The sequence below is a fragment of the Balearica regulorum genome, chromosome 22 (assembly GCF_011004875.1).
Source record: "Balearica regulorum gibbericeps isolate bBalReg1 chromosome 22, bBalReg1.pri, whole genome shotgun sequence".
Classification (NCBI taxonomy): Eukaryota; Metazoa; Chordata; class Aves; order Gruiformes; family Gruidae; genus Balearica; species Balearica regulorum.
In genome coordinates, this window is record NC_046205.1 from 7,151,812 (window position 1) to 7,176,332 (window position 24,521).

The 24,521-nt window shown below is 58.8% G+C and overlaps 1 protein-coding gene and 1 long non-coding RNA gene across 5 annotated transcripts; one reads left to right on the forward strand and one right to left on the reverse strand.

Moving 5' to 3' along the window:
- Nucleotides 1–68: 68 nt before the first annotated feature.
- LOC142604847 (uncharacterized) lies at nucleotides 69–7,288 on the forward strand. Its single transcript, XR_012838688.1, has 3 exons — nucleotides 69–196; nucleotides 1,261–1,308; nucleotides 7,172–7,288. It is a non-coding gene; the product is annotated as an uncharacterized LOC142604847 (long non-coding RNA).
- An 861-nt stretch (nucleotides 7,289–8,149) lies between these two features.
- RIMS3 (regulating synaptic membrane exocytosis 3) lies at nucleotides 8,150–23,383 on the reverse strand. Of its 4 annotated transcripts, none has more exons than XM_075774114.1 (7): nucleotides 23,267–23,383; nucleotides 12,734–13,003; nucleotides 11,143–11,284; nucleotides 10,922–11,034; nucleotides 9,105–9,206; nucleotides 8,844–8,983; nucleotides 8,150–8,620 (listed from the first exon to the last, which is right to left on the reverse strand). In XM_075774114.1, the coding sequence occupies exons 2-7, from the start codon at nucleotides 12,951–12,953 to the stop codon at nucleotides 8,408–8,410; spliced, it is 930 nt and encodes a 309-aa protein (XP_075630229.1). In that variant the 5' UTR covers nucleotides 12,954–13,003; nucleotides 23,267–23,383; the 3' UTR covers nucleotides 8,150–8,407. The 4 variants fall into 4 exon arrangements, with proteins under 4 accessions (XP_075630229.1, XP_075630230.1, XP_075630231.1 ...); XM_075774115.1 differs by lacking the exon at nucleotides 23,267–23,383 and adding an exon at nucleotides 22,361–22,387; XM_075774116.1 differs by lacking the exon at nucleotides 23,267–23,383 and adding an exon at nucleotides 15,878–16,011.
- Nucleotides 23,384–24,521: the final 1,138 nt, after the last annotated feature.

Consider the following 24,521-nt stretch of genomic DNA (forward strand, 5'->3'; position numbering starts at 1 on the left):
ATTGTGTTAAACACTGTCACGGGTGTGAGTTGTTCACTTCAGGTGTGTGGGGATTTGGAGCCTTTCATCCAAATCAAACTAACTCCATCTGCTTTGTAGCAGGGCTGTGTCCCAAATGTCAGGCGAGAATAGCGTTTGCCTGAAAGCTGAGGACTATCGGCATGCGAAGAACCAGGCTCGGCAGAGGCAGAATCGGGTCAGTTGACACTTTTATATACAAGAGAGACTCACGGCTTAGGGGTGTGGGTAAACGCAGCATTCCTGCAGCTGCAGGGAGAACTTAAATTTATTAGGACTGCGGCTTTACACTAATGGTCAACAAAACCTGACCAAGGCCTATTCAAAAAGTAAATGTTAAGCTTTTACAAAAAGTGGTAACAGAATATGAAAGGCTGGGGGGGAGGTTTAGGAGTTGCCTGAAGAACAGATATGAAGGCCAGTTTTCCATAGGCTCGTGGGTGGCTGTGTGCAGCTGCAGGGGAGAGAGCTCAGCTAATTGTGTGAGCCTTGAGATGATGGTACTCTGCTTGCATATTAATTATGGTATTTCTTTCCTCAAGTCAAAACCTACTCTTTTGAGAAAAAGAGGGATGCTTCCTCTTCCCCTCCTCCCCAGCATATCACTTAAGGGGAGGGTTGGTTTAACACACGTGGTTTTGGGCTGGATGCTTTGAGAAGCTCAACTCAAGCACAGAAGAAAGTTTTCAAGCTGGCTTTAATCATCTTCACTTGCTGCCCCAATACTGTACATGCAGGTACAAGCCAATGAAAATGTGAATACTTCAGTTTTTTCCTCCTTGGGAAAACTGGCTAAGAATATTTTACAAAATAGCGTGCACCCTCACAGCCATCAGTCCTGCTGCATATAAACCACAAAAATACAAGAGTTTTACATTAAGAAAGACCACACACATAAAAAACATTACATAACACAGGTATAAAATTGCCATTTGCTTTTTTAAACCTATTACCTTTCTCAAGTAACCATCACAAGCCCATCCCCTTGTCTTGAACCTGGAACTGGGGCTTAAGGGACCCCTTCGTTCACCCCTCTGCGGCATTTATTTTAAGGTGGAGTTGTTAAACTTAATGAATCTGTCATCAAAGCAAAGTTTATCACAAAATAAGAGTGGGCTAGCGAAGGCAGCCGAATCTGCTCACTAATGCGATTACATCCTGGCTTCCAAAAGCACCAAGCTACCCAGGGTGAGTGTGTCAGTCCTGTACGAGTTCCGCACCCAACTCTCCTCTTCCCCTTAGGTAACGGATGCGCACAAAGACATACAGTTGACGTGCACCACTCAAATGGTGAGGTGCCTGCTACCTTTTTCATTAGGGATCAAAGGCGAAGCTTGTAGTAGCAGTTAACTCGTGGCTAATGGAGTTCTGAGAATTTCCCAATCTAAGGGGACTCTCTTGGTTTAGGTAATTCTTTTCAGTGCAACTTGTTGGGGACTTAAGGATGGAAAATGTGAAGTAGCAGAGATTTCTGTGTCCTTGCATGGTTGTATCACTTTCGAATGATGCACCCCTGTCAAGATACTCAGCCTTCTGAAGCAGCTACCAGGCGGAGAAAAGCTATAGTTAGAAACAGCTGGCTGGCTGAGTTGTTCTGGGGGCATCTCTCACTGCCTCCTACCTTTAACAGTCTTGGACCCTTTTAGGAAAATTTTCTTTGCCAGTGCATGTTAGTATTCTGCCCCCTCGTACTTTTTGGGGGGTTAATGCAGTTTAAAAGGCATAGACTGTGTTTAAAGATTTGTAGGGTATAGGGAAAATCCCTCATGTCTTGTTTGGGAATACAACTTCTGAATTTTTTGATAGGATGAATGCTTCCGTTCGGGTGTTTCTTAAATTCACTGGTGCTTTTCTCTGTGCGTTTATGTGGATTTAGTTTTGGTTTTTTTCCCGATGTCATTAGTAATCAAATTGGAGGACAATTCAAACTTGGAGCTGCTACTTTACCAAGTGTTGTTACTAAGACAGATGTATATGTTTTTATATTTGAGGTATAAACTTCTGAGATTAATGACAGATTCTTGAGTCCTGGACAATATCTTAAATGGTCCAGATATCTTGTTCATCGCTTAATTTTGAGGTGGGGAGTAGGACAACATGATGGGGAAGATTATTTAGTTTTAACTGCATGAAAAGATCAAGCCCTTTTAAGAAAACAAGGCCACCAACTTCAAAGTGCTAACATTCAAGAGGCATCCGCTGCCAGGGTCCCTGGCCAGGTGGGTACAAGGAGGGGGTGCTGCTTCGGCCAGAGGCCTCTGACATCAAGCATTGCTTCACGGTTCTCACTACAAGTGTTAGGGCAAAGTTCCCTCTTTTTTTTTTTTTTTTTTTTTTTTTTTTTTTAAAGCAAGTACTGGGATCTATACATACAGACAGCAATCCTGTTAGGAAATTGGATCAATGTCCAATGCCCGTCCTCCCATGGGAGGGACAGACACCCTTTCTGCCTACTTCTGAGGCTCCCTCTCTCCATCCATGTCGCAGGCAAAAGCTTTAGCGGGGTTCCGTGCCCTGCACGAGCAGCAGCGCTGTCCTTGGTTTGTCACATCCGAGATGCTCGCCTCCTCGCCAGCCCTTCCGGGGAGGGGAGGACTGTTAGGGGAGCAGGATTGCAAACACCCGCCTGCGTCGGGCTAAGGGGCAGCCTTCGGAGTGCTCTTTATCTGCATGCTTTTTAACAGGAGAGATGGGGGGTACCTACTGCCCAGCAGAGTCATCCCTCCCTCCAGAGGGATGCTTCCCTTGCCCTTTAGCTCAGCAATCAATAGTGCAAGTGCTAAGCGAAGCAGAGGTTGGGCCGGCAGGAGCCAGCGTGGGAGCAGGTGGTAAATGCACACCCCGTGTAATTGCTCTTCATTGCACAGTTACAACAAAAAATAACCTGAACGTGATAGAGTGCACTAAGCTCTGGTTCTTAAAAAAAGAGAAAAAGGAGCAGGGGCGGAAAAAAAGAATGAGGTATACCAATAATCAGAGCTCCAGACAGGCACAGTGGTCACACCAGCTCTTGGTGGCAGCCGCTAACCCAGGCTGCTTTCTCCTGGGCTCCTAGATGCTGCTGTGCTCCGTTCTGTGTCTGTGCCCGAGGCAGATGATCGGGGCTAAACAGTGTGGCGGTTATTCAGACAGCAAGACAAACACTTAGGCCCTTTACTGTACATTTTTCCAAGTCTACTTTTAAAACCTAAATCTTCCCCAAATACGGACCAGCTCAGTTAAGGTGAGTGTTATTGTCACATCTGGGCACTGAGTCTGTTTTGTGTACCTTCAGCTGCATTACACAGAGCACATCTTTACCCCCCCAATTCCAACCAGGCTTACTGCAGGCGCTTCTTTTTCCATAGTAAGTCTCTTCTGCAGCCTTTCAACCTTTTTAGCTCATAAGCCTGACTCTTGCACCTCTAACAATCAGCCAAGGGTTGGGGTGTTTTCTATGCTTGTGAATGTGAAGTAGAGGGAAGACTTCCAGTTGAAACAGCTTTGCTAGAGAAACGTTGGAGCAGGCTGTCGTGCCTTTGGCACGTCACGGGATGCAAACCTTGCTTTTACTGAAGGTAATTTTACAGATCTGTCTGGAGGCATGAAAACCCAAAGGAAAGCCGAGAGAGGTCTTAATATCTTTTTCCATCTGTGATGCAAAACACATTGGGACTTTGAATTCAGCCACCAGGAAGAACGGTGCCTAAACACTGTTCCTTGACCTTTAAAATGCAGTTATTTTCCAAATCGGTAACCAAATGCACACCCTTAAGGAAGTTTACAGATGTGCATTGTCCGAGCGTTTCACATCAATCTGGGAAGAAGTGTCTGAGTCAACTGGAAGAAAATAGAAGGTGGACTCTTTATGCCTGAAAAAACATCACCGGTGCTGTTCTTATAAATGGTCTTGTATCAGTAAAGACCCTTAAACTCTACTTACTGCTGCTGAGTATTTGCAAGCCCCCTTTAAACAAGCAAAGGTATTTAAATGTGTTAACTCCTCTCGTGCACCGATGCGTGCAAACACGTACAAATACAGCCTTGACTGTAAGTCTCATCGCTGCTAGAGCAGTCGCGTGAGACGGTGAACAGAAGTTATTCCCTATCAGCAGAAGGAATCCTGATCTCACTCCTGTAGGGATTTCTGGTCTCGTATTTACAATTGAGAGCTACATCTCTAACTGCTTCTGGGGAAAAGGTTTTAAGAGCTGGAAAAGGTGGCCGTGGAGGGAATACTTCCCACCGTCTCAGTTGCCCTGTGGCATTTTCCAAAGCCACTTAATAGGTTTAGTTTTCTGATTGCTGGCCAGGTAATTGGTTCTGTATCTCGCTTGATGTCAGGAAAACTACGTCTAAGCATCCTCTCCCCACGCTTTCAGCATGCTACGACGTTGATGAAACAGGCGCTAATTTCTGATTGAGCCCAGAAGCCTGGCCCACCTTCTGGTGCCCGAGAAAATTTTCAGTCACTCAACTTTGGCAAATAAAAGCCCATTCCAGGCTTGTAGAAAGCCCAGGGATAACGTAGGCCTGGGCACGAAATCATGCAGTGCTTTCTGTGCTTTGCTGCATGGCCGAGACACTTTAGTAGAGTTTAGGGGATGTTTAAGTATCATTTCAAGGCTATTTTGGCAAAATCCATCTCTGTTACTCAAGTCGGGTGCCTTGATTGTGACACCAGCATCTGCTGTCGGCTGCGCTGTAGTAAGGTCTTGTGTGTCTCAGGTGGGTGCTGCTCGCTCACTGCTGGGAGTGCTGGGTATAAAACGGGCTGCAAAGCTGATTCAGTTTAACATTAATTATTCTGTCTAGGGGAAAATATCTGGAAAGTCGAATGGTTTGAATTCCTTTCCTGATGGAAGGTGGAGGAAAGGGAGGAAATAATCTAAAGCATAATACCTAGTCAGTGCAGCCACCTTTTGTAAATCATATAGTACATTTTAAAAAAAAAATGCCCTTTGCAATAAAACATTCCCCCAGAAAACAACCTGGAGTCCAGAAGCTTGTGGTTTTTCTGGTGTGTCGTGTGTAGAAAGCAACTGGGTGTCTTGGCTTTTTTGTTCTTCTTGTTTGAGTAGGGAAAACATCTGGCACGGTCTCCCGCATGCAGCAATGAGAAGGAGCTGATGTCGCAAGGTAAACGTGGCACAATTCGGTCTCTTCTCTCGTTTTGGTTTTTCCACACAAGTGTAATCTGGGTCCTGACCCAGATGCTTCCCCGGAGACGTGAGTACCAGCTCCCTGGGGGGGCGGAACTGGACGTGTAGTGCTGAAAGTGAAGAAGTTAAGGTTTTGATGGATTTCAGTTTGTCTAGTGAGTGACAATCACTTGAAGTCACTGGCACGGTGGCTCCACCTCGCCGGGCTCTCAGTGAGCAGGAGGAATCGTTCCCATGAACCCATCGCGTTGCAGCAAACGGGAATACGCCGCTGAGAAAGGACTGGGGCGGTTTGTTCTGACGTTAGCTGTGCTGTTACCCTCCGATGCGTCCTCAGCCAACCAATGACAAAAAATAAACCAAAGTATTTGGGTTTTCCACGATCCCTGGAGTACCCAGGTGTGCCTTCCAGAAGATAGTTCTTTTCTCTGGATTTTCTGGAGCAAGGGAAGGTTTTTCAGCCGGCACAGAACCAGTGAGCTTTTTGCTGGACCTCAGGCATCTGCTGCTGTGGGTGTGCGCCCCGCTGTCCCGGTGTTCCTGCTGCTCGTCACCCGCTTCTGTTCGCTATCTCGAGAAAAGCGTTGTGTTGCTCGTGGAGAGGGGGAGCAGTAAAGCTCCGCAACTCGCTGGAGAAACGTACAGCCAGGGAGCTCTGTGCTGGAAGGGGAAGGGGGTGGGATGGTGTCTCTGCACCAGTGAGCAGAAAATACCTGCAGAGCTCCCTGCTCTGCCCACGCTGCTATTCCACTTCCCCATGGACACGGTTATCGTCCCATCACACGGAGATTTTTCATTTTTCCATTGAAATAGAGTTGGTAAAGCAAAAGCAAATAATGTTAGCTTGAAGGAGCAGAAAGCTTTTCCTCTTAAGATGCCTTCCCTCACGTATATTCAAAAATGTCGCAGGCCGGGGCAGAGAAAGTTTAGCCTCATCCAGGCGCCGTTGACCTCATATAACTGCTTCGTGCTCTGGAAGGAACGTCATGTTCAAACCATTGTTTATTCCCGTTTCAGCAGTCAGGGCACCGCGCTGGCTTCCTCAAACCGCTTGAGACTGTTAGTGCATCCCACAGTCTGTACATCGCCATTCAGCGCGAGCTCAGAAATCGGTGCGTATGGCTTGAATGAGCACTTACCGCTCTGCCAGATGAGGATTTAATCCTTTACGCGGTGGGCGCCGGGGTCTTGAAGCAGACCCCTCTCCATCCCCGGTCAGCGGCGTCCAGCCGACTCTCTTCTCAGAGGTCTGCAGTGATTTTGATTTGGTAAAGATCCAAAGTCCACGACGGCAGCTGAAATTCCTTGACGCGATGTCGCTAAAATCGTGGCGGTGTGGGGTAAACCAGCTGCCGAGCAGCGGAGTTTTGCTGACCCCCCCCCCCAGTTCGGGGTTTGTGGAGGGGACAGCTTCAGCGCAACAGTCTTTTCCTTCAGGTTTGGTTTTGTTCCGTTGTGGCAATGGGGTCGAGCTGGTTCATCGTTCCAGGCGTCGCCAGGAGAACCAGGGGTTGGTTTTGTTGTGCTCTGTGCATTGTGAAATTCTCTGCTTTGCCAGTAAATAATTGTAAAAAATCCCAACTGTGCTGTGGGTTGATTTGTGTTAAAGACTGAAGGTCAGAGCCATCTGGTCAGTAAAAACTCCCCATTAACCTTTTTTCCTCTTCCAGTCTCAAGACTGCTCGTCTTTTGGTGTGTTGGTGGTTTTTTCTCTCTTTTGGAAACTGATCCTTCAGGACAGTCATTGTGTTAAGTATATTTTATGAAGAAACGAGAGTTTCTAGTGGTGTCTCCCCTGAGTATTTTCAGCAAATTTCATTAGGCACCTTCAAAAAAAGCTTCCGTAATTCTCGGGTTTGCTACAAGAACTGGTCCCTTGGGGGGGAACCAAAATGCTGCTTTAAAAACAAACAAACGAAACATACAAACAAAAAACCCAAAACACTCATCCTGATAATAAATTCAAAGCATCTAGTCCTTTGTTCGTAACCTCTCAGTCACCCTAATTCCAGATCAGCGGAAGATGCTGTTGAGATGTTCCCCTGTAGCGTACCAACAAGTCAAGAGTTAGAGAAAGGTGTGTCCTGCCCCCGGTCTGGCCAACCCTCCGCTCCTACTTGGAATTCAAGTATCGAGGAGAGCGTCCCAGACCCGAGGAGAGCGTCCCAGACCCGAGGAGAGCGTCCCAGACCCGAGGAGAGCGTCCCAGACCTCGAGCTGGCCCTCGCGGGACGAAGGGGCTGGGAGACCGACGATCAACCAGCGTGACGGTGTTCCTGCTCCGCCGGGTCACCTTCTCCTGACTCAAATTTTCACGTGAGGCATCACAGAGTTTATATTTTGGGTCTTGCTTTGGCTGTACAAGACCACGGTCGGTGGTGAAACACGAGGATAAGCCCAGCGTATGCTATGGTGAGGTGAGTGCACCTTTTTCTGTTCTCTCTCGCTTTGGCAATGTCACCGGTCACAGGCTACATGCTATCGAAAAAAAAAAATATTAAAAAAGAAAAAGAAAAATGGCCACCAGAAGTGCTTGCTCAGTGTCGCAGGATTTGTGTTGGAAAACGAACAAACGGGAAGTGACTGGCGGATGTTTCCGGTCAATCCGGAGTCTCTTAGATATTGCAGAGAGTGAGTGTGTTGTTAGCACGTGGCAAGCTACATAATAGAAGATGCTACATTCCTTGGGAAAAAAAAATAGTGCTGAGTTGGATTTTTTTTTTTTTCTGAGTTTTTTTCTTTGCAAAGCTACCTTTTCCTCAGAGGCAAGGAAGCGAAATCGAAGGAAAAGAAACCTCGTCAACATGCTGCTTGCAGCGGCGCTGAATGAATCAGACCGAGATGCTCTCGCCGGGTGGTCAGGAGAGAACCGCGTCGTCGATTCCTTTCCGACGGGGTGCCGGGACGAGGTGCGGTAACAGTCTCGGGATCGGTCGGCAGTCGCAGCCCTTGGTCTGCCTCTCGGGGGGGGTGGGTGGTTTGGGGGGGGGTTCTGCTTCTCCTTCCCCCTGCCTCAAAACACGCAGCCCTCGCTCCCTCTCCAATGTCCCCCTCCGTGCGTCGGGACGCGTGCTCGGGGAGGAGCGTGTCGAGAGCGGGTTCGTTTTGGGAAGGAGATTTAAAAAAAAGAAAAAAGGAGGGGGCGGGGGAAGAAAAAAAAGGACGGGATATTTACAGCTATCCACTAACAGTTTTGATAGGTCAGGATGTCTCCTTTCCCCTCCCGGCCTCTCCCACCACCCTGCCGCCTACGGGCAGGAGGGGCTGGTGGAGCTCTCCAGGGAGGACTGGGAGAGGCGGCGTGTCAGAGGGCCGATGCTGGAGTCGGCCAGCGAGGAGGTGGGGAAGAGTTTGTACCAGCCCGCGACCGCGCTGGAGAGATCAAGCTCCTCCAAGACGATCTGGGCCATCCCCATGAAGCACTTGTGGTCCATGCGCCCGTAATCTCCCCAGACGATCACCTGTGGGGCAGAGAAGGCGTCAGGGGAGCCGCCCCGCTTGCCAGGTGGGAGTTTTGGGGAAAACTCGGCAAATTCAATGTGCCCGGCCGGGGAGGACCCGCCGCGATCGGGATGGGGAGGCTGCGGTCTGAAGGACGGCTGTGAGGACGCTGGGTTTCTGTGCCCTGTCCTTGCTGCCCTCATCCCTCCCGGTCCCCAAGTGTCCGCGCGGGGAGTGCATCACCTGCAGGACTTTGCCCTGGGGGCTCTCCTCGAAGAGCAGAGGCTGCTGGTACGACGGGTCACAGGTTTTCTTCACCACCTTGGTCTTCTTCTTGGCCAGGCAGACGCCGTTCTCCAACAGGTAAACTTTCACGTAGGTGGCTGTGTTGGAAAACAGGCAAGAAGCACTGACTCAGAGCAGGCTCCGGTGATGGTCCCAGCACAGCGCCCGTCCCCAGCACTCCCCCTCCGTCCTCGACCCCCTCCCTCCCCAGCTGCTTACCAGGGATGGACTTGGAGCCCATCTTCGGGATAAGTCCCCTCGCCTGGATCACCTCCACCTCCAGCTGCCCGTTCCGGTCAGCCATGCCAACGTGGACATCGCCTAGGCAGAGGGACGAGAGGTGCTCAGCACCCTCCCCGATGGCCACCTCCCACCAGGGATGGCCGCAGCCCCGCGTCCTCTCCAGCTCTCCCTTTTGGCGCTGCCGAAAAGCAGGGGGAGAAGTCGTCCCTGGCAGCCCCTTGGTGCCCCCCAGCACTGCCGCTCCCCCATCCTCAGCACCCAGCGCTCAGGCACACCGAGCATCCTGCCGCCGGGTGCGTGATTTATCGTGAATTTGGAGGAAGGGCAAAGCCAAGCTGATGTGAAGACGCTTGGATTTAAGCAGCGAAGAGAGAACCGGGTGAGAGCCCCCTCCTCCCGCCCTCCCTGCCGGCTCCATCCCACGGCAGCCTTGCAGGGCGATTTTTTTCCCCTCGTGATGGGAAAAGGGGCTGGGATTAACCGGGGCTGCACCTTGGCCAGGTGATGCCCTGAGCCGGGGCAGCAGGCGAGACCCCGGCAAGAGCAGGAGAGGCTGGGGCAGAGGGGTCGGTGGCTGAGCACCCCACCAGGGCCAGCACCCGCCAGCACCCATCTACCCGGGCCGCTTCTCTGAGGTCCTTCCCCGTTCCCTGCAGAGGGGCATCTACGGGAAAAAACATGTCCGGGCGCCTCTTCATCTCGGCGTGAAGTTCTCCCACTTACGCTGTCCTGCTCGTACGTACGTATGTCCCTTGGCCGGCGGGTCCCCGTCGCTCGCTGCCTTGTGGCCCCGGGGGAGCCGTGGGGATGGGGAAGGGGCGAGCTGACGTCCCGGCGGGGTTTAATAGGAGTGAGATGAACCTGGATGTTCTCAAAACACACTCGGCATTTCAACAGCAAGTCAGGGCCAGCACCGGGGGCTGCGCGAGGAACCGGCCGGTGGGAGAGGAACGAGCCGATGCCGCGGCGGGGGAATGGCAAGAGCCATAGGGATTCGGCGTGCCACGGGCAGTGCGGGACCTCACCCCGAGGGAAGCCGGTGGTGTCCCTTCCCGGGGAAGGTGGCAAACCCGGAGGGGTCCAACTGGCCCCTTCCCTTCCCTCCCACTGGGGCTCATGCGGGGCCAGCAGGACCAGGTCCCAGTGCTGCAGGGACTGGGGGGGCAGGATGAGGGACCCCAGTAACTGTACCCCCCCCCAGGGCAGCTGTCCCCATTGCCAGCAGCTCCGGCCCCTCAGCAGGACTTGGGGCAGACACCTCGGTGTGCCCTGGGAGCAGCCGGGGACACGCTGCTGCTGCTGGAAATTCAGGCTTGGGGCGTGACTTTCTACAGCCATTTCGGATTTTAGAGGGGAAAAATGGAACAAAACCTGGTTTTGTTGGGTCCCCTCTGCAGCGGGATGCTCGGGGGAGCTGATGCACAGCAGAGGGGCGGGAGAGGCCTCGGGAAAAGGCAGAGCTGCCGCTTCCCCCTGCGGGGGTCCTGCCCCGAGCCCTGCGTGACATTCCCTCCCCTCGCGGAGCCGGCAGCGGGAGCAGCAGGGAAGGCCAGAGCCTCTGCAAGCCATGCACCCACCCGGCACGTGCTCGGCAGCAAGGGACCCTGCTGCGACCGAGCCGGTGCCCTGCCGAGGAGCGCGCGGCCACTTTCCCCACCGCAGCCCCTTCCCCCTCGCTGGAGCATCCTTCCGCTCTGCCCAGCCCCGCACCAGCCCAGACGCGGCTCTTGCTCTGCGGGGCTGGAGACGGCACCCCCCTCCCCGGGCAGGGAGCCCCCTCGGCCGGCACTCACCCATCGGCGGGGTGGCCAGCGTCTGCCGCCCCACCAGCTGGCCCGGCCCCAGCCCGTCGAGGAAGTCGCTGAACTGGCTCTCGGCGCCCAGCCGGGTCGTGGGGAAGATGAACCTGTGCCGGGGAGAGCAAAGGGCTTTCGTGGAGCATCGGGCTGCCAGGTCTGAAGTGAGATGCAGGGAGGGTGCCCAGCCCCGGGTCCCGGTCCCTGCGGCGCCTTACGTGCCGTCGGAGCTGTTGCTGTTGGTGCTGCCGTCGGTGGACTCCCGGCTGCCTTGCCGGGTGACCCTGGTCCTCATCTCCACCGCGATGCCGGTCTCCGTGCTGCGCCGGATGTTGCTGCGCAGCTTTTTGGGGCCGCCCTCTGGAAGCCGAGACACGGGGTGAGCCCGGGAAGCGCTCGCTGCCCCCAGACCCTCCTGCGGGACGGGCGTCAAACCAGATGGAAGAACTGGGGCGCCAGGCATGGCCAGAGCCTCCCCGCGTGCCGCTCCCCACCGTCGGTACGTTATTCATTGTGGTTTATGCAACCTTTCCCAGGGATGAAACCCCGCAGCACCCTGCGTGGGGAGGTGTCCCGGTGCCACACACACCGTGCTGGAGAGCCGCGGGCTGCCCCCGTGTCCCAGCCCCATCTCCCCGCTGCCCTCGCTCAGCACCGATGCCATCGTGCCTTTGCACGGCTGAGAGCCCACCTGCACCTCGGCCACCTCCCCCACGTGCTGAGACCTGCCAGACTCAGCTCACGTGTGCTGACGCCATCCCAGCCCGCCGCCTGGTCCGTGCTGCTGCAGAGCCACCTCCCAGCCTCCGAAACCCCCAGGGCCCCGCCGACGTGCGCCGATGTCCCCGTGCCACGGGGGACGGGCACCCCCAGCACCGCAAGCGGGCACAGCCCCCACGCTGCCCGATGTCTCCCTTTCTCCACGCAGTCACACCGTCCCCACCGCCAACGTGTCCCAGGCGGTGGCAGATGGCAGAAGGAGGAGTGTGGCACGAGCCTCCACCCCTGGCACCGCCGGCAGCCCCGCTCCTGCCGCGTGAGCATGTGCGCGTCGGCACCGCGCCGCGGCTGCTCCTGGGAGAGTCAGGTTTGTCCTGCTAATTCGGGGCTGCCCCCCCGGGATGTGTTTGCCTGATCCTGGCAGCCCCCCCGGAGCCGGCACTGCTCCCCTGGGCACCGGCAGCCGCGAGGGTCCCGCTCCTGCCGTCCCCAGGTGCGGTTCTGCCCGGCTCCGGCACGTCTTGCTTGGCTTTTGGGGATAATTCTGCCCCTTCAGAAACACCTCGGATGTGCAGGGCTTGAGGGCTCCAAGTGAACTCCTCTCTTTATGGAACATCTCCCGAATCATGAAATGCCAACCCGAACCGGAACAAAAAAAGCAATAACTAGAGAAAAAGCCTGCACTCAAATGAGCTTTTTGCTTCCCTCGCCCTTTGAAAATCTATTTTAAGCATTTAAATATTTCCTAGAGCCAGACCGTTTGACAAGTCCTTTCTATGAGTTCCCTCCCTCCCTGCCCGCAGCCCTGCAGCCGGGACCGGCCGTTACCTGGGGGGGGGACACACGCTGATCCCAGCCCCCCGGTGCTGGCAGAGCTCCGGCAACGTCCCTGCCCCAGGTTTGCAAATGGTTTTGGCACCTGGAGAAGTGCCGGGGCGGGGAGGGAATCACAACGGGCTCCTCTAGGTCCCTCCATCAGACACGGGTGGCTCGAGCATCGCTTTGGGCAGGCGGGAGCGTGCAACTCCCCTAACAGCAAAGGGCCGAGCTGGGGGGTCTGGCAGCGCCGGGGGGGCCGCGGCGGCTCACCGGTCTGGTTGAGCTGCAGAGTGCTCTTGCTCCACTGGGACAGCCCCACGATGGCCACCATCTTGGCACCCAGGCTGGAGCGCCTCTTCTTGCTGGCGGTGATGGTGACGGAGTCGGCGCTGCCCCGCACGCTCTTCTCGATGTTGTACATCTCACCGCTGATGCTGGAGCTGCGGACGACATTCCTGGCCGCCGAGGAGCTGGCATCCCCGTTGAACATGGTCAGCCGCTCGCACGCTCGCCGGCCCCGGCTCTGCTGGGTGGGATCAGCTGTGGGGGGAAGCCAGGGGATGTGCCGAGGCCACCAACGCCGGGTGGTGGCACCGGCCGTGGCACCGCGGTCCCACCCAGAGCAGCCCCACGGGGATGGACGGTCCCCTGCGGCGCTTACAAAGCCATGAAACTCAGGTGGCACAAGCCCTCGGGGAGGGGGGCAGGGGCTGGTGAGGGAAGGGGGGCAGGACCCGCCATCACGGGGTGCCCCCACCAGCCCTGCCCCACGCAGCGTGGGCAGCCCCCGACAGCCAGGAGAGACCCACCGGTGGGCGGAGGGCTCGGTGTGCCACCAACCCACCCGGCTTGGGACCCCGAGGGGACCCCGAGGCCTGGGGACACCCCCTCCACCCCCGCTGAAGCTGCCCAAAGTCACGACCAGCAAAGTTCCCCCCGCGCGTCTCCTTCTCCGAACTGCGGCTGCCGCATCCCTACGAGCTGCTCCGGCTGTGCCTCTGCTCCACCCCGAGATGGCTGCCTGCCGCGGGGGCTGGATCCGGCCCCAGCCCAGCAAACCACGCCGGGCTGCTGCTGGGGTCCACCGTGACGCCCCGGCAGCGGTCGGTGCCTGGAGGGGCCCCGCAGATGTACCCGTGGGTGCCGGGGTGCCGCGCTGCCGGGACCGCGGTGTTCGCCGGCGGCGGAGGCTGCGACGCGGCTGCCAGACCTCCCGCGCGGTGCAGCGGTTGCTCCCTTCCCTTCCCCATGAATATTTAAACTCCAGCGGGATGGGAGCATCCATCTTCCAAGGAAAGGTGAATTATTAACTCCAGGCCAAGTGAAGCCACTTTATGATAATGGATGGAGGCAGCGCCTGGAAAAATATTTCTCTTTCCAGAGAGCGAGATGGTCACAAACGTAGAGGATGAGTTATGGCCAGGAATGGGGGAGTGGGGCAAGGCGGGGGGCTGCTGCTGGGGGAAGGAGCTTTGCAGGGGCCTGGGCAGGCTGAGACCTGACCGGGAGCCGTGGGCTCGGCTCCAGCACCGCCGAGCTGGCGGAGTTATCAATTACAGAAGGGATACAAACAGGGGCCAGTGGGTGATTAGTCATTAATATCGTTACTGAGCTCCCAGAGAGCAGCAGCCGTCCCACGTTTCCCTTCTGGCTGGTGTTCTCCGCTGCGCTGCCCCGGCTGCAGTGACCCCCCGCTCCCACTCCCACTCCTCGCACCCAGCGGTGCTCGTTGCTGCGCGGGACCCCGGCACAGCCGCCTGCTTTCGGCACGATTTGGGGTGTGCCGTGACCGTAGCACGTGTATCCCCTCATGTATGCGCGCGCACGTGGGATTTTTCTGCCTTTGCTGCTGAACAAACATTTGCACGAGGGCCTGAGCCCTGGGATAAAGCCGTCGGTGTGGGGCGAGCGCCAGCTCCGGAGCCGCCCCGGCACAGCCGTGTGCCGATGGCAAGCCGAGATGGGCGAGAGCAGCCAGCAGTGCTTGCGCTATGCTCAGCGTCTGCTCGAGGAGGGGCTGGGGCCGAGCTGGGACCTTTGGGACCTTTGGGACCTCTGGGACCTCTGGCATCAGCATTTTCCACTGCCGCCCACTGCTCACCAGGCACCCTTCGGGTTCCCACCCCGCTGCGGCCGCTCGCAAGGGCTGCGGTTTCTCTTAGGAAGCGCCTGCGCAAGGAACGGATCCCAACTGCTTCCCCGACTGCAGCCCCAGCGCACCCTTGGTCGGTCGCACACCGCTTCCCTTTCCCGTGCCTCAGTTTCCCCACCTGCAAACCCGACCTTAGGCTGTGCCTAAACAAACGCACATCCCTTTGCACGAGGGCGCAGCGCCCAGCTGAGGCCTCTCCACGCGGCGTTACGGGCAGGAAGAGCTGTGCCACAACCCAGCCCCGTTATTTCTACGGCCAGGAAAACACGAAAGGCTCCTGCTGCTGTTTTCCCCGCTCGGCGGTTCAGCTGCCAGGAGAGCACCGGGCTCGGGTGGAAGCAAATTAGATCAGGAGAGCACAGCGCTAACGGGATCATTTCCAATGCAACACACACGAGGATAAGCCACAGTAAAGGAAGAGGAGCGCACGTTCCTCAGCCCACAGGCAGGATTTTCTTTATCCTGCCCATAATTTTACCCCTTATCTCTTTTCCCAATCTGCTTCTGGCCTCTGCGGAGAGTGGGTGCTGGACGGGGAGATCGGGGAGGTGCCCGGCGCTCGGTGCTGACACGAGCTCGGCTGGAGACCGTGCCCGAGCACTGGAGCCCAGGGTTCCCTCCGCCGAGCCGGCCTCGGCACCGTGACAGCATCCTCGGCCGGCGCAGGCAGCCCTGATGCTGCCTCTGCCCCCGGCTCCCTTTCCCCAGCAGCGGGCGGGGGATGCAGGGAACGGCACCTTCACCCCCCCTCTGTATTTTATTTATTCTCTATGTCGCAAAACACCGGGTTTCTCAGAACAAACGACCCCGACGCTCCAGCACACGCAAGCCCCCTCCTTCCCTGCCATGGAAACACGTCGCCGAGCCGTGGGGTGGGGGGCAGCGCCCGCAGCCCCCACCAGCGCTTACCGCCGCCACGCACCGTCCTTGTGGGAAACGACAAGAACCGCCACGAGCGCCGAGAAGTTCTCCAGCGAGCCAGCCCCGGTTCCCCCGCAGGCTGGGATGGCTGCGGGATGCACGGAGGCAGCGGGCACCGGCTGAGCAGCCGGGAGAGGTGTCACGGCTGGAGCATCCCCCCGGCTGCTCTGCTGCTTGGCCGACACGCAGCCAGCGCCTGGCACCGATGCACAACGCGCAGACGAGCACGACCGGCAGGAAAACGGGTTCCCTGTTTCGATTGCTGCTGCGGCGAGGCTGCCGGGGCCGAGCCCTCCCCGCGCTCGCACCCCAAAGAAAAAGAGGAGACGGAGACATCTTACCGCCCTGCGCAGGTGGAGGAGGACCGGGCAGCGCTGTCCCCGCCGAGGAGGCTCAGCCCCCCAGCCCCATCCCCGGCTGGAGACGGAGGGTGACGGGTCTGGTTAATCTTTAAAGGGTTCTGGAGAGCGGGGCTGTGCTGGCGCTGCTTCAGCATCTCCTTCAGCATCTCCATGGTTACATCGCTGACCCAGTTCTCCTCCCAGCCCCAAGCCGGGGCAGAGCGGTCCAGCGGGGTGGGATGCACCTCGGTGGGGCTGGGGGCATCCCCGTGCCGGGCTTTGGGCGCCCGATGACCCCGTTGGGTCCCCCCAGCCGGCCGTCACGGACCTGCCAGGGGATGACGGAGCTGGCAAATGTGGGGAGCGAGGTGACACAGAGGGTGGGGGGTCACGGGCATTGGGGACGACCCCAGGGAGCGGATGGGGCTGCACAGCCCCGCTGCCGGCACATCCCGGGGGGCGTGCACGTGGAGAGGAACAACCCGGCGCTGCAAGGGAGCCCTGGCCCCTAATACCCCACTGAGGCAAAACACGGATGGGAAAACCTGGGTGCTGTGGGGAAGGAGGGAGGAGCCCGGCAGGTGGGGAAGGGCCCCTGACAATGGGTGGGGAGAGGAGGAGGAGGGAGTTGATAAATGAGCATGGTGGGGCTGGCTGGGATGCTGCCTCGCCGGGGAAGGAGGCAGAGGGATTTGGGGGACTGTCTGCTGCCCTGAAACCCCCAAGGTGGGTGTCCCCAGGGAGAGACGGGGACTGGGGCGGCAGGTCCCTTTGCCCCCCGGGCTGCCCCTGCAGCCCCCCAGCCCCCGGTGCTGGGGCTGCCTCCAGCCTGGAGGGAGAGCGCGGAAATGCTGCCAACATCCGGAGCAGGTAGGCCCTAAAATTAACACTTCTGGGGAAAGAAAAGCTTGTTGGAGCTGCCGCTGTGGGGCCTGCCAGTCCCGAGCGGGGCACAACGCGCTGGGGCAAGCTGCAGCGGCAAAGCTCGCAAGCATGTGCTCCCCCTTGTATTGGGAAGGCAAGGGCTTATTTCCCCTAAAAGTACTTAATTCTAATTAATTGCTTCAGATTTGATAGGCAGTTACTCATATAAATTCAATTGCCCAGCAAGAGGTATAATTCAGTGCACATGAACTGAGAACTCACAAGTAACTCCGGCTACTGGAGTTGTGAATCTCATTGCTCGGGCAGGTTATAAAAGTTAAATTCTGGCTGGAAAATGCCGGAGGCACAGCGTTAATCCTCCTACACAATCTCCACGGGAAACAGAAACCTTGAAATTAAAGGATGGGTCCAAATGTGCCCCATTTGTGGGAACAGCGGGGCTTGGAGGGGAGAAGTTGGGATGGGGCTGAGCCGGGGCTGCGCTCGGGGGTCCTGCCCGAGGGTCCTGCCCGAGGGTGCTCCAGCCCCTGCCCGTGCACCTGGAACACGACCTGACCGCTGCGCGAGCGAGGTTTAGCAAGTCTGGGAGGAGGAGGAGGAGGAGGAAGGCCGCAGGGCAAACCCCACGGCACGCTCCTGCCGGGTTGTTCCCATCCAGGTGGGAGCAGGAGGACAAAACACCGGAGCTGCTCAGCCAGCCCGGCCGGTGTTGGAGCTGCTCTCCGGGAGAGGATGGCAGAGCAGCACCATGAGCTGCTCGTCTCGGCAGTGCCCCGGCACACGGGGCTTTGCCGAGAAGGCGACCGCGCAGCCCGGTGGGTCTGTGGCAGGCGGAGGCTTTCCACCGGGATGGGACGTGCTGGTGGCCGTGGCGTGGGTGAAGAGCTCGGTGCCCTGCACAGACCTGTCGATGGGATGGTGGCGACAGCGGCCCATGCTCTGGCCTAGGGACCTCCCGACAGGCTGAGAGATGGCTTCACGGAGACCGGCTCCTCCAGCGACCCAAGGGACACATGGCATCTCTGCTGCGATAAGCAGTGGGATGGTACCTCAAGCCTGGGAGCGGGTCGGGTCTGAACAGCCTTTCTGCTGCGGGCGCTTTCCTCCACACTGCCGTGCTGCTCCCGTGACGGGGATGGACCAGGAGCCGCAGCCCCGCGTGGGGGGTCTCCAGCGCAGCCCCGGCAGTGACAGCGTGACACGCAAGAACCCGCTGTCCCGTGCTGGAGCGTGTGTCTTCCTCGGTCCTGGCTGTGTCCGCACGCACCTCTGCCATGGTGAATTCTTTGCCATCCCCGTTCACAAAGCCCGTGTCCGTCTCCAGCCAGCCTGGGTGCCGCAGCTCCAGCGGAACTGATGCTCCTGGCAGACAGGATCTGTCCGGGAGCACCGGGAATGGAGTATCTCCGGGAGGGACAGGCAGGAACACGGCATCTTTCCACACCCACCTCGTGGCCATCTTTCGCTGGGTTGGGGATGGCTGTGGGAGCCGGGGGCACCCATGTCTGCCCCTGCCTGGTGGCCTGATCTTGGGCTAAGCCCACTCCGAGACAGCAGGAGCCCAGGGCCAGTGCCCTGACCACGCCGTCCCTTTCCCCCATGTCCCTGCATGACGTCTGCCGCTCGGTTAAATCAGATCTGTGCTGAATCCCAGCGTTTCCTAGGCAACATAAAAGAATCAGAGGAGCAAAAGCCACCCGGCGGGGCTGCGGCTGGGGGACGGCCAGCTCCCGCTGAGCCCAGCCTGCTGGGTTAGGTGCCCGGCGGATGACGGCTCACGGTTCTGCGGCAAGCACCGGGGCATCCCTAATGGTCCGGTCCCATCCCACCGACGTGCTGCCTGCAGCAGGCTCCCGCAGGGCAGAGCTCGGTGCCTCTGCGCTGGCTGCACCCTCGCGCTGGTTGTGGCCATGACGGGCAGCTTGGGAGGGAGCAGGACATCGCTGGGGACGTGCACGAGGAGGCGCGTGGCCGCTGCCAGCAGCCGCCTTGGGTAGCGTGATGCTGCAGCCGTGCAGCCCCAAAAACTGGGCCGCTTCCACGGGGAGGCAGCGGGGACGTAAGAAACCAGCCCAGGGCCCTTGGTGGCCCCCGGGATGGGTCGGGGATGGGATCACCTTGCTCAGACCCCAACCCCTCGCCCGGCGCTCGGGCACTGAGGGCTAGCACCGCCGCAACGGGGCCGGGGCTGGTACCAGCCTCCGCCGGCACGGAGGGGCTGTGGAAAGGAGCTTTTCCTGTTACCCAGCAGCCGCTGCCTTCCTGGCTGCACGGCTCCGAGCTCTGCAATGCAGCTCACACCGCTTGTCTGCTGTGTGTGAATCCCATCAATATTTCATGGAGCTGCTTCCTCCAGGGGAAGGACTGGTATCAGCTCTGGCTTGCTGCTGCTCCTACCAGCGCTCCTCTTCTTGCAGAGAACATCTGATTTCCTTCCACCGGCGGCCAGCACCCAACAGCCCCCCCGTTCCCTCCCGTTTCTGCCTTAGCAAATATCGCTTTGCCTTTCAGGGGCTCTGTATCCCACATGGGCTGAGAGCTCTGAAGTCCCCTTGGGTTCAAATCAAAGTACCGACCATCTTCTGCCCCGGTCGCTTAAGCCTGCCCGCAGCAGAGGTGCCCAATGCTACAGCCCCGTGTTGGGCCACCCAGGACCAAGCCACCGGCCCCGCTGCCTCCAGGATGGGCGACCAAACCCACCCAGGCTCCCCGTGGCCCCGCCGTGTTCAGCAGCAGGACAGTGGACGTGGCTCCGTGACAGCTTGGTGCCAGCAGCCCAGACCCCGCCTGACCGGGTCTGATCCGCCCTGCCTGGCCGCATCCAGAGCCCAGCGGGAGCCAGGGGGTAAGGCAGGCTGTTTGCAGAAAAAGTTGCTTTTTAAATGCTAAGACTGCACTATCATAGCAAAGCTTCTTAAGGGATCAGCAGAAAACTTGCTTGCCATAGGAAGACTTCTGTGAGCCGGAGTGATGCCAAAAGACAGCAGGAGCCTGGCACTGCCCGTGGCAAACACCCACTGCTCCGCCATGGTCTGCGCCCGACCCGGCGAGAGAACCCGGGGCAGCTCTCCTGGGCCAGCACCGGCATCTCCCCGGCAGAGCGGGAGGACGGGCCGATGGGGCACTGGAGCGGCTGCTCCCGGCAAGGTGCTGCTCACCAGAGTACACGTCCCGTGGCTGGGGAGAGGGGCGATGCACGAGCGTGCCCGAAGAGAAGGCCGAATGCTCTCGCATCGCTCCACCATCCAACAGCTAAAATAGGTGCAATTCTCTCTGTGCAGGCTGAGAGACCTCCAGCGCCGGGAGCTGTGGGAAGGATGAGGAGCCCAGGGAGGCTCCCACCGTGATCCCTCCACGGTCCGACACAGCATCCCGGGGCAGGCGGGGAGCCCCTGAACCCAGCAGGCAGCGAGCACGGTGTGTCAGCAGGGCTGTCAATCCTGCACTAAATCACTATAAAATAATTACTAAATGAGCCTGTTTCCCTGCTATTCGAGATGCTGTGACAAAACATTTTAAGTGCATTGAAATGGATGCAAGGAGATGGTGCCGCACGGCTTGGGTTTTAATAAGCAGGAAAATTAGGCATTTTCATAACCTTCAGCGGCATCTTGCATCGGTGTGACGCTTCCCAGAGGGCTGTGGCGCAGCAGGAGCAGGCGTGAGCCCAGGAAGAGCCCGATCCACACGGGCTGGCTCGGCAGAGCTGTGGGAGGATGGACCTGGGGTGCGCGGGGGAAGCTGGTGGGGATTTACCCCAACTTGGGGTGCAAGGGGCCAACCAAGGGGCAGGCCAAGATGCCGCGATCTCATCCTCTGTCCTTGTCCCACAAAGGCTATTGCGACCGGTGCTGCGAGGACGGGGCTGAAACGGGGACGAAGCGAGAGCCCGGGAGCGCTGTGCCCGCAGAGAAGAGCGCTGGGACGTGGGAGGCGGCAGGAGTTCGCCCTCGTGAAGCGATGCTGGAGACGGTACGTCGCTCTTTGGGAGGGATGTGTAAGCACAGCAGAAGGGCTGGCTTTCAAGAGGTGTTGATGTAGAAAGAAATGGGCACACGTCGAAACCGGGGCTGGAGGTGAGAGGTGCAGGAGCAGCCGCTCCACTGCTCGGGGAAGGGGCTGTGCGATGCAGCCGGCCGTGCCAGGGCCGGTTCGGGCAGGCAGCCCCTCGTCCTGCGGTGGGGGAATAACCCCGGGCTGCGGCGCCTGGCCCCAAAGCCGCTAGGTTTGTGCTGCAAGCGAAGTCCATCCCCGTGCCACTGGCCCGAGGGGATCCGCAGGCTCCTGCTCTCAGCACGCTAACGAAATAAGCAACGCAGCCCCACGGGATGTTCCCTGTGCGCAGAGTGATGCAATTCAGCCCAGGGCTAGTTGTTTTGCTCAGCCTCGAAAGACCCCTCGCGACGCTTCCCGGCCCCCCAGGAGCAGGCACTGGCCATCGCAGAGCCCGGCACGGCCACCACCTCCCGTAGGGACGGCTCTGCAGCTCAGCGTGAGCACCCACGCGGTGGCCCTGCCTCTGGGGACCGTTTCGAGGTGCAGAGCAGCCGCTGCTCCACAGCAGCTCAGCCGCCAGCGGCTGGCCAGGCCCATGCCCGTTCGGGTGCTTCCCGGCTTGCGGGGATAAGCGATGCCCACGCTGCCCTCGGGCTTCTCCCCACTTGCTGTAACCCCAGGTATAGTAAGCTGGGAGCAGCCCAGGGGCCTCTGCCTGTCCCAGGGCATCGTTTCGCTCTTCCTCACCAGTTCTTTAACGGATTTCCCTACAGAACCGACCACAACACCTGCCCAAAACGCCCCGGAGGGCACAACGGGCTCTCCGGGTCAAGCAGAGTCAAATCGATGTACAAAGTGCAGGCTGGAGGTGCCGGGCAGCCTGGGGAGAGGTGAGTGCCGGCGTTACGTGGGCTGCTCGCTGCGAGGACGAGGCCCCAAGGCAAACCGTCCCCAGGCAGGACCCCCCGCTTTCACCGGTCCCTACCCCCGTTTTCCCGGCGGCGGGGACCGGCGTGCATGGGACGGGGTTGACGTCAACGGGCTTTCAGCAGGGATGATGGATGGCACGGGAAAGCGCTCCCGTTCCCGAGCCGCTGGCTGGGAAGCGCTGCCCGTCGCCCCGAGCTGGGGAGGGCTCCGGTAAACCGGCCCTGGCAGCGCCCGGCCGAGGAGCCCTTGGGGACGGGGGAAGCGCGGCCGCAGCCCCCACGCTTTCGGTGCAGCGATGTTTTTGGGGTGTTCACGTCTCGGCTCGGAGCCTGGGGTATGTTTTAGGGGGGCCAGGTGCACCTCGCCGGCAGCCGTGGGGTGCGGGGGGAGCACCGGGGCTGTCCCACCGGGGGTCGGGACCCGTCCTTCCCCCCTCTCCCCCCCGCCCCGGGGCTGCCGGAACGCCCGTCCCGCTCCTCCCGGGCACCGCATCCGCGACGGGCATCCCCAAAATCACTGCCCCCCCCCCCCCCCCCCCCCCCCCGTGGCCGGCGGGGGATGCTCCGAGGCAGGTGCGGCCCCGCTCCCCGCCGGTGGCCGCGGGGACCGAGGCGGTCGCCGTCCCGGGCGCCCGGGAGCGCCCCACCCCGCACCGCCGCCGCGGGCACTCACCGCCGCTGCCGCCGCCGCCGCCGCCCGTGCCCGCTCCTCCCCTCGGCCCCGGCGGGCTGCTGGGAGCGGCGGGCGGGGGAGCCCCGGGCCCGGCCCCGACGGCCCGGGCTGCTGCGGAGAGGGGCCGGCACCCCCCCCCCGAGGGTCCGACCCGGGGCCATCGAGTGCCCCCCGAAAGCTGCCAGCTGCACCCTGAAAGGCACCGGCTGGACCCTACACCCATCAGCTGGATCCTAAGGGCTGCTGGCTGCACCCTACACCTGCCAGCCAGACCCCAAGAGCCACCCGCCAGACCCTACACCCATCAACTGGACCCCAAGAGTCATCACGCAGGTGCTACACCCGTCAGTTAGAGCCCAAGAACCACCAGCCGGACCCTACACCCGTCAGTTAGAGCCCAAGAACCACCAGCCGGACCCTACACCATCAACCAGAGACCCCCCAGAGCTGCCAGCAGGACCCTGCTCCTGCCAGCCAGACCCCAGGAGCCACCCACCAGACCCCACACCCATCAGCGGGACTCCAAGAGCTGCCAACCTGACCCTTCTCCCACCAGCTGGACTCCAAGAGCTACTGGCCAGACCCCACTGCTATCACCTGGACCCCAAGAGTCACCAGCCAGACCCAACACCCACCAACCAGACCCCCAGGGCTGCCCACAGGAGCCTCCAGCCAGACCTGAAGCGCTGCCAGCCAGTCCCTGCTCAGCCTGGGTGGCCGCGGTGCCTGCTTCTTCGGGAACACATAAACTTCCCGGCTCCGATGCCTTTCGGCCACCACCAGAGAGTGAGCGCGGCCCTCCCAGGGGGACGGGGCCAAGGGGGACTTCTTGTGCCCTGGCTCCTTCTGAAGGAGAAAGTTTGAGCGGAGATGCAGCCCCGGTTCCCGCGCTGCCCTTGGACTCACCTTGGCTCCTTGAATACAAACACTAGTTTCCCTCTAAGCAGCGTCTCTTTTTACTCATGGTAAATTCCTCCAGTGCTTTCCCTGCGTTGCCTCTGCAGGCTGTGCACCGCGGCTGACAGGGAGCCACGTGCCAGGAGGAAACCCTCCTTCGCCAAATTTAACTCTGTCCCTCCCTAAAATAATGCCAGGCTTGGATTTCCCGCTGGGTGGGCTCCCCATCCTCGCCATGCCGGGGGTCCTGGGGCTGCCACCAGCATCCTGGGCTGCGGGGAACCACCTGGCCCTCGTGGGCAAAGCCTCCGCTGGGCCCCACTCAGGGCCTTGGGGGGTGATTTGGGATGACATCCCCGGGGTGGGTTGGCGGGTACGGTGCTCGATGGACATCCATCGGTGCAGGGAGGATGAGGGGGAAAATCCCCCCTGCAGCAGCCACTGGAGGGGAAGGGGATGCCGGGGAGAGCCGGGATGCGGCGGGTCCCGGCGTTGTGCACGAGAAAGCTGGTTAAGGAGCGGGAATAGCTGAAAGAACTAAATATGGAAACTTGGATAAAACATCGCTGAAGTAGGGAGATGGTTTCCTAACAGAATTCAAAGCATATAAACAAACTCAGGGAGGGAGAGAGGTTGTCTGGAGGGGGCCTTTATGAGTAATATTTAGAAAAACTGGCTGAAAATATCTCGGTAGGGAAGGCTATTTCATCAAAGCAAACTTCTAGCTTGGTGGGGAAAGTGTCAGTCCTGGGAACGTATTGTTTTGGGGGAAGAGATAGTGAAAGCATGTGCCTTGACGGTGAAAAGCCTCTCCTTCTAACATTTTTTTTTTTCCAACTGCCACATTTTGATGATAAAACATGAAGTTTCACGGCAATAATAAAATTTTAATGACAAGAGATTTCAGTTCAATTGGTAGGAAACTTTCTGACCGACTGGTTTTCTGCTTTCATCGGCAGGTTGCTTCAGGATCCCTCGCTGGCCTCCCACCAGGAGAGACTCGGTGGCTCGTCCCCGCGCACTCGGGGCCGGGGGCTGTGCGGCACTGACAGCCCCCGCAGCCGATCCCCCGGGAAGCGCTTCCCTGGAGCGGGATGGAGAAAGGCCCCAGACACGGGCTCACGCTGGTATCCCATCAGAGCTCTCCCATCTCTAATGTGTCTTAATTCGCTAAGGAGCTCAGCTCTCCGGTTTGTCGGCTCCTAACCACCTTCTCCTTTATGTTTTGGTTTTGTGCTGGTGAAAAGGGGGTGGTTTAATGGGA